General features: G+C 55.0%; 1 protein-coding gene and 1 long non-coding RNA gene across 2 annotated transcripts in view; both read left to right on the top strand.

Annotated features, from left to right (window-relative positions):
* LOC108290854 overlaps window positions 1-8877 on the top strand; it is an 18059-nt gene that overhangs the window by 5050 nt on the left and 4132 nt on the right. The window contains exon 2 of the long non-coding RNA XR_001819730.2: window positions 7670-7674. This is a non-coding gene — a long non-coding RNA (uncharacterized LOC108290854). The remainder of the gene's footprint in view (window positions 1-7669; window positions 7675-8877) is intronic.
* Window positions 1830-2694, top strand: HBQ1 (hemoglobin subunit theta 1). The gene is made up of 3 exons (XM_017510870.2): window positions 1830-2069; window positions 2154-2358; window positions 2468-2694. The coding sequence occupies exons 1-3, from the start codon at window positions 1975-1977 to the stop codon at window positions 2594-2596; spliced, it is 429 nt and encodes a 142-aa protein (XP_017366359.1). The 5' UTR covers window positions 1830-1974; the 3' UTR covers window positions 2597-2694.

Genomic DNA, 8877 nt, shown 5'->3' on the forward strand with positions numbered 1-8877 from the left:
GCCGACTTCACCCCTGCGGTGCACGCCTCCCTGGACAAGTTCCTGGCTTCCGTGAGCACCGTGCTGACCTCCAAATACCGTTAAGCTGGAGCCTCGGTGGCCATGCCCCTTGCCCCTTGGTCCTCGGGCCAGGCCCTCCTCCCCTCCCTGCACCTGCAGCCCATGGTCTTTGAATAAAGTCTGAGTGGGCGGCAGCCTGTGTGTGCCTGGGTTTCTTCTCTCAGCAAAGGTTCTGGGATGGGCGTGGACACCGTCTGGGACACACATGCCTAGGACCTCTCTGCATCCTGAATGGGCAGGAAAGGGCAGGGGCAGGAGGTGGGCAGAGAAGGAGGGAAGCTGAGCCAACCCGAAGTACATGGGAGATAAACTGGAAAACCGCTGGGCCCTAGAGAGCTTTGAAGACACATTTCCTCTTTCCTGAGTTTTATCCCCAGGCCTTTCAGGTTCCATGTAGGTTTGCTGAAATAATGAATGTATCCATCTTTCCGTTTCAGGGCACTCTTGTGCCAGGAACTGGCTGGCTTTCTCCCTGCGACCCCACTAGTCTCCCAGGGGTCCTCCCAGATATGGGTGGTGGGGAGGTGAGGGAATCCCACTCCAGCGCGGCTGCACTGATCCCCCATCGTCCCCACCAGTCTCTGCAGAACCTCCCAGATACAGGCACAGTCTAGATAAAATCAGGGGGGAGGGGTGCAACTGCAGACCCCAGACACTTCCATGGGGCTTCCCCTTTCACCCCCAGGCCGCCCCAGGGTGCTCACACTCCAGACACATGCCCTAGGGCTGTCAAGGTCAGGAGGTTTTCTCTGGGTCCAGCTCAGCACCCACTCAGCTCCCCTGAGGCTGGTGAGCCTGTCCCATTGCGACCGTGGAGAGGAGAGAGGGGAGTCCGGGCCACAGAGGCCTGGCTAGAAGATCCCCTCCTCCCTGCCAGTGTTTTCTCCCTGCTGAGCAGCCTCCCAGTGCCTGAGGTATCAGGGGAAGGACTTCGGGTTCCCTGACCCAGCAGCCAGCAAGCCCTGGCCCCCGACAGATCACAGCACCTCTTCCTCCCTGAGCCCGTGAATCGCCATTGGTAAACACCTATGGCAGGCCCTTTTCCTCCGTTTGCGATGCCCTTCCCACAGTACGAACTGCCAGGAAAAGGGTGTCTTCATTATTTCATCAGGAAGAATGGAGGTCTGACCTAAAGGTGGAAACATATCAAATGCACATCAGTGGGCTGGTTGGAGTGCAGAGGTGTTTACAATTAATCGATCAGAACCAGTTACAAATTTATTGTTTCCTTCTCCACTCCTCCTGCTTCAGCTGACTAAGCCTAAGAAAAAGTTATAAAAATTGGCTGGGTGGGGTGCCTCATGCCTGTAATTGCAGCACTTTAGGAGGCCAAGGCAGGCGGCTCACCTGAGGTCAGGGGTTGGAGAGCAGCCTAGCCAACATGGGGAAAGCCTGTCTCTACCAAAACACAAAAATTAGCTGGGCGTCGTGGCGGGCGCCTGTAATCCCAGCTACTCCGATGCTGAGGCAGGAGAATCACTTGAACCGGGGAGGCGGGGGTTGCAGTGAGCCGAGATCACGCCACTGCACTCCAGCCTGGGCGACAGAGTGAGATTCCATCTCCAAAAATAATAACAATTTTATATATATATATATAATTATTACATATTTCTCTAACACATAGAAGCACGCTCCACTATGCCCGGCTACTTTAAATTTTTTTTTTGTAAATATGCGGCCTCCCTTTGTTGCCCAGGCTGGTAAATACTATTTTCCATACGGTGAACAGCTAAAACGCGGGGCCTTGGATTTAGGGCGATTCAGAGGGCCCCGGTCGGCGCTGACGGAGACTGAGCGCACGGACCCGGGACAAGGCCCCTGGACCCCAGGGCGGCGAGGCTGCGGGGCGGCGCCCCCTGGAGGCCGCGGGACCCCTTGCCGGTCGGCGCAGGCGCGGCGGGTTCGGGCGCGGGCATGGCGCTGTGCGCGGAGGACCGGGCGCTGGTGCGCGCCCTGTGGAGGAAGCTGGGCAGCAACGTCGGCGTCTACACGACAGAGGCCCTGGAGAGGTGCGGCGAGGTTGGGCGCCCCCGCCCCCGGGGCCCTTCCTCCCCAGGCTCCCCGGACGCGCCTCACGCCCGCTCCTCTCGTAGGACCTTCCTGGCCTTCCCCGCCACGAAGACGTACTTCTCTCACCTGGACCTGAGCCCCGGCTCCGCCCAGGTCAGAGCCCACGGCCAGAAGGTGGCGGACGCGCTGAGCCTCGCGGTGGAGCGCCTGGACGACCTGCCCCGCGCGCTGTCCGCGCTGAGCCACCTGCACGCGCGCCAGCTGCGAGTGGACCCAGCCAGCTTCCAGGTGAGCGGCGGCCTCGCTCGGCGCCTGTCTCCGGGAGGGCCCCAGCGGGGTAGACGCGGGTGGCGTGCGGGGCGGGTGCGGGCGACTGAGCCTCGCGCGCCTGCTGCAGCTCCTCGGCCACTGCCTGCTGGTCACCCTCGCCCGGCATTACCCCGGAGACTTCAGCCCCGCGCTGCAGGCGTCGCTGGACAAGTTCCTGAGCCACGTGATCTCGGCGCTGGCTTCCGAGTACCAATGAACTACGGGTGGGTGGCCGCGGGACCCCCAGGCGACCCTCCCCGTGTTTGAGTAAAGCCCCCCAAACCTCAGTCTTCCTGCCGTGCTCTCCCTCGAGGGCTGGACGCCGTTGGGGGAAAGACGCCGTCCCTCCCCAAGGAAAGACAGGGGCCCGGGAGAGGCCGGGGGCGCACTCTGTGTCCAGATTCAGGCGCGCCCCGTCCCACCCCCGACAACTTTGGGGCCTCCGCCACCGGGGCACTGACCTGGGTACGGCCTGACCCTCCCGAATGGGGTGGCAGGTGGGGGCCGCGGGCCGCGAGGGCGTCCTCCCCACTCGGGGCCAAGTACGTGGCCCGGGCCCACCGCGAGAACGCACCTGCAGCTCAGCGCGCGCGGGCGGCGTCGGGGCCCGGGGCAGCCGCGGAGCGGGTTAGGGAACAGCGCCCTCTCCCGGCGCGGGCCGGCACCTGCGCAGCGCACAGCCCGTTAGCGGCGCCGCGGGACCGGGAACGGCGGGGGCAGCTTGTGGTGAAGTCCTTTTACTGCCGGCGCCTGGGCCTGGGCCTGGGCCTCGGGGAGGAGGGGGCACCAACCCCAGTACCTAGTCACATGGCAGGCGAGGTGGACCGGGGGCCGGCCCACAGCCCTGCCTCCGCCCACACTGCTACGGAGAGGGAAGCTAGGCCTTTGTTCTGTTTGTCCCATAAAACCAAACGTGGCCATGGCAGAACTTCGGAAAACAACGCTCGCTGCACCTTCCCGTGTATCGCAGGCCAGGAACGAGCGCAGCACATCCTTCAGTTCCCACGTGACACGCGGCAAACTGTGTCATGTGTTTGCAAGAACAGGCCATGGCTGTCAGATCCAAGAGCACGTGTGTGACAGACATGCCACGCCCACACACAGCCGTCACATTTTAACGCGCAACCTTTCCAGGCCTCGTAGGCACTAGAAGTGCATCTGAAGATGCTTCTCTTCAGAAACGGTACCTCCAAGGTGACACTAAGGGAAAGTTGACAGGCTGGGCGAGCTGGCTCACACCTGTAATCCCAGCACTCCGGGAGGCCGAGGGGAGATCACTTGAGGCCAGGAGTTCTAGACCAGCCTAGGCAACATGGTGAAACCCTTTCTCTACTAAAAATACAAAAATTAGCTGGGTATGGTGGCCTGTGCCTGCAATCCCAGCTACTCAGGAGGCTGAGGTTCATGGATCACTTGAACCTAGGAAGCAGAGGTTGCAGCCAAGATAAAGCCGTTGCACTCCAGCCTGGGCAACAGAGCAACACCATGTCTCAAAAAAAAAAAAAGTAAACAGTGCACAGGTTGGGCTACATAAGCAAGAAAAAAAAAAAAAGCCCTCAGGATAGGAGTGATGGTTAATTCCACGTGTCAATTTGACTGGGCTAAGGGATACCCAGATGGATGGCCAGGTGTGTCTGTGAGGGTGTTTCTGGAAGAACTGGCATTTGGATGGGTGGGCTGTGTCAAGAAGATGGCCGTCAACAAGTGTGATGGGTGTCACAAAAGAGGAAGGGGAAGGGAGGGTGAAGTTGCGCTCTCTGCTTGAGTGGGGGCACCATCATCTCCTGCCCTTGGGAGACTGCTGCTCCTGGTGCTGGGGCCTTCCAGCTTGGACCAGGACTTAGACCATCTGCCCCCATTCTTGGGACTCTGGGTGTGGAGTGGAATAACACCACTGGCTTTCCTGGGCCTCCTGACCCTGTATGGCTGCCTGAGCCAGTCCCTCACAACAAATCTCATTCTGTGCATCTGTGGTGCCCTATGGTTTCTGTTCTCCGGAGAACCCTAATACAAGGAGAAAAACATCATAAGCAAAGTTAAAAGAGGAGCCAGAGCCAGGCACAGTGGCTCACACCTATAATCACAGCACTTTGGGAAGCCAAGGCAGGCAGATCACCTGAAGTCGGGAGTTGGAGACCAGCCTGACCAACATGGAGAAACCCCGTCTCTACTAAAAATACAAAAATTAGCTGGGCATGGTGGCGCATGCCTGTAATCCTAGCTACTCAGGAGGCTGAGCCAGGAGAATTGCTTGAACCCAGGAGGCAGAGGTTGCAGTGAACCAAGACAGCGCCATTGCACTCCAGCCTGGACAACAAGAGTGAAACTCCGTTTTGGGAGGGGGAGGAGCCAGAGAAATTATCTGCTACATGTGGCAGATAAAGGTTATCTCTACCATATAAAAAAGATCTCCGGGGTAGACACAGTGGCTCACGCCTGTAATCCCGGCACTTTGGGAGGCCAAGGCAGGCAAATCGCCTGAAGTCAGGAGTTTGAGACCAGCCTGACCAACATGATAAAACCCCGTCTCTACGAAAAGTACAAAAATTTGCTGGTGTGATGGTAGGTGTCTGTAATCCCAGCTATTCAGCAGGAGAATCACTTAAAACAGGAGGCGGAGGTTACAGTGAGTTGAGATCCAGCCACTGAACTCCAGCCTGGGCAACAGAGAGAGACTCCATCTCAAAAAAAAAAAAAGACAGATCTCCAAATTATCTTTCTTCTGGCTCCCTATCCCTTTCAAGTCAGTCAACCTAACAAAAATAAGCCAGTAGACAGACAACTAAGACGGACCAAGAGCCAATGGACATTTGCAGTGATGTTCAAAGACATGCACCTAGCTGGGTGCCTGGCTGCCCATACCTGTACTCCTAGCACTTGGGAAGGCTGAGGTGGGAAGACTGCTTGAGCCCAGGAGTTTGAGACCCGGGAAACATAGGGAGACCCTGCCTTTACCAAAAGTTTAAAAATTAGCAGGCATGGTGGCATATGCCTGTAATCCCAGCTACTCAGGATGCCTAGGCCGTATCACTTGAGCATGGCAGGTCAAGGCTGCGGTGACGCAGAGGGCTGTGATCATGTCCCTGCACTCCAGCCTGGGTGACAGAGTGAGGCCCTGTCTCAAAAAAAAAAAAAAAGGCCAGGCACAGTGGCTCACACCTATAATCTCAGCACTTTGGGAGGCTGAGGCAGGTGGATCACAAGGTCAGGAGATCAAGTCCATCCTGGCTAACATAGTGAAACCCTGTCTCTACTAAAACTACAATTAGCCAGGCCCGGCGGCATGTGTCTGTAGTCCCAGCTACTCAGGAGGCTGAGGCAGGAGAATCGCTTGAACTCAGGAAGTGCAGGTTGCAGGGATCTGAGGTTGAGCCACTGCACTCCAGCCTGGTGACAGAGCTGGACTCCACCCCCTACACCCAAATGAAAAAGAAAAGAAAAAATATGCCGGGCGCGGTGGCTCAAGCCTGTAATCCCAGCACTTTGGGAGGCCGAGGCGGGTGGATCACGAGGTCAAGAGATCGAGACCATCCAGGTCAACATGGTGAAACCCCGTCTCTACTAAAAAAAAATACAAAAAATTAGCTGGACATGGTGGCGCGTGCCTGTAATCCCAGCTACTCAGGAGGCTGAGGCAGGAGAATTGCCTGAACTCAGGAGGCGGAGGTTGCGGTGAGCCGAGATCGCGCCATTGCACTCCAGCCTGGGTAACATGAGTGAAACTCCGTCTCAAAAATAAAAATAAAATAAAAATAAAAATAAAAGAAAAAATATGATGCACAACCAATACATCCATCAACAGGAAACAGGTTAAGTGACGGCAGAGTCACACAAGGCAATGCTGTGTACCCACCAAAGAGAATTAGATCAGTCTGAGCAGACACGGAGCAATGCCAGCACTTTCATGTAACAGAACGTGCCACGGCCAACATATAACGCACAAATCCATTTTTATATTAATATCACCACAATAAAACTAGAAAATACCGAATGCTGGGAGCCGTCTTCCATGGGTATGGGATACAGGGACAGAGAGGGCAACTGGCACACCTGATACAATCCCAGGAAAGGAAAGCAGTTGGGATGTGAATTTTCATTTGTATCTGTACGGCTCTGAAAACTGCAGAAAACTTTGCTGTGAATACTTATAGCTGCAGTTGTATACACATACCTAATTATTTCCTGGAGGGATTTTTATAGATGTGGAATTTCTGGGGTAAGTGTGCCCAATGCTATGGCTTTTGGGTAATATTGCCTTAGTTTCACCAGTGGGAGGCCAGGGCCTGCGTCCTTGACTACTCTCCATGGTTGTGAGCGGACATTTGATTAGTGCTGTCTTTTTTAAACTTCATCAGCCAGGTGCAGTGGCTCACACCCGTAATCCGGGCACTTTGGGAGACTGAGGCAGGTGGATCACTTCAGATCAGAAGTTCAAGACCAGCCTGGCCAACGTGGCAAAACCCCATCTCTACTAAAAACACAAACATTAGCCAGGTGTGGGGGCCCATGTCTATAGTTTCAGCTACTTGGGAGGCTGAGGCAGAGTTTGCACTGAGCCAAAAGCGTTCCGTTGCACTCCAGTCTGGGCAGTCCGTCCACAGAAACAACTCAATCGTCAGTATGATAGCATCTGCCATTGTCCTCTCCCGCATGTGAACCACCCGTTGCGTCCCTGGCCTGTTTTCCCACTGTGGTGTTGCCCAAAGCAGCATTTCTTCTGTGGACCTGTAGACCTGCGGTCCATCTTACATCATGTTGTTTTTCATTTTGTTGGTTTTTTTTTTTTTTTTTTTTTTTTTTTTTTTTTTTTTTTTTTTTGAGTCGAAGTTTTGTCATGCAGGCTGGAGTGCAATGGTGTGATCTCAGCTCACTGCAACCTCCAGACCCTCTGCACCCAGGAGCAAGCACTTGGAGCCCAGGAGGCTCAGGGTCCTTGGGGAATCCCCAGGATCTGACTCCTGTAAGTAGGCATGGTCACTCACTTGGGCCTGGGTTGCATCTGGAGCATCAGTGAAGTTGGGAGAGCCAGACCTCATCCTTTCTGGAGATGTGGGATTGGACAGAGCTGGCCCTGGCTCAAGGGCTCAGACCACTTGGTACAGAACCCACCCAGAGGTGCAGATCTGGGGAGCAGCTGTGGACTCTCCACACTGTTGGGGAGCCTCACAGACCCACTCAAGTCCAGGGAAGTTTGCACTCTGCCTTTTTTTCCTCCTGGCTCAGCCTCCCACGTAGCTGGGATTACAGGTATGCACCACCATGCCCAGGTAATTTTGTATTTTTAACAGAGATGGGGTTTTTTCATGTTGGTCGGGCTGGTCTCGAACTTCCGACCTCAGATGATCCACCGGCCTCGGCCTGCCAAAGTGCTGGGCTTACAGGCGCGAGCCACTGTGCCCAGCCTGCACTCTGCCGTTTGCTTTTTGTTTTGTTTTAGGCAGAGTCTCGCACTGTCACCTAGCCGGGAGTGCAGTGGTGCAATGCTGGCTCACTGCAACCTCCACCTCCCAGGTTCAAGCCATTCTCCTGCCTCAGCCTCCCAAGTAGCTAGGATTACAGGCACACGCCACCATGCCCAGCTACTTTTTGTATTTTCAGTCAAGACGGGGTTTCAGCTGGGCATGGTGGCTCATGCCTGTAATCCCAGCACTTTGGGAGGCCAAGGGGGGCAGATCAGCTGAGGTCGGGAGTTCAAGACCAGCCTGACCAACATGGCAAAACCTTGTCTCTACTAAAAACACAAAATTAGCTGGGCATGGTGGCGCATGCCTGTAATCCCAGCTACTTGGGAGGCTGAGGCAGGAGAATCGCTTCAACCCAGGAGGTGGAGGCTGCAGTGAGCCAAGGTCGCGCCACTGCACTCCGTCTCAAAAAAAACATAAAATGGGGTTTCACCATGTTGGCCACGTTGGTCTCGAACTCCTGACCTTAGGTGATCCACCCGTCTTGGCCTTCCAAATTCCTGGGACTAGAGGCGTGAACCACCACAGCTGGCCCACTCTGCCTTTTCAAAACCACGCCTGCACAGGTGGTGAAGACTGCACAACTATGTGAGTGTACTTAATGCCACTAAACTGTACACTGAAAAACTGTTACAACAGTAAGTTTTATATGCATTTTATTATACATTTTAGGCCAGGTGCGGTGGTTCACGCCTGTAATTCCAGCACTTTGGGACGCTGAGGTGGGTGGATCACAAGGTCAGGAGTTCAAGACCAGTGTTGCCAAGATGGTGAAACCCTGTCTCTACTAAAAATACAAAAACCAGCTGGGCGTGGTGGCGGGCGCCTGTAATTCCAGCTACTCAGGAGGCTGAGGCAGGGAACTGCTTGAATCCAGGAGGCAGAGGTTGCAGTGGGCCAAGATTGCACCACTGCACTCCAACCTAGGAGACAGAGTGAGGCTTTAAACCCCCAAAAAAAAGAAACTTGAGAAATGCTAAGTGTACTTATTTGTTGAAGAGGAAGCTTGTTACATATTAGTAATGTGTTGGTGTTT

Source organism: Cebus imitator, unplaced genomic scaffold (genome assembly GCF_001604975.1).
Source record: "Cebus imitator isolate Cc_AM_T3 unplaced genomic scaffold, Cebus_imitator-1.0 Scaffold444, whole genome shotgun sequence".
NCBI lineage: Eukaryota > Metazoa > Chordata > Mammalia > Primates > Cebidae > Cebus > Cebus imitator.

Coding starts and splice junctions, on each gene's coding strand:
- HBQ1 (XM_017510870.2), top strand. CDS start 1,975: ATGGCGCTGTGCGCGGAGGACCGGGCGCTGGTGCGCGCCCTGTGGAGG. Junction 2,070..2,153: donor ACGACAGAGGCCCTGGAGAG/GTGCGGCGAGGT, acceptor CTCCTCTCGTAG/GACCTTCCTGGCCTTCCCCG. Junction 2,359..2,467: donor TGGACCCAGCCAGCTTCCAG/GTGAGCGGCGGC, acceptor CGCCTGCTGCAG/CTCCTCGGCCACTGCCTGCT.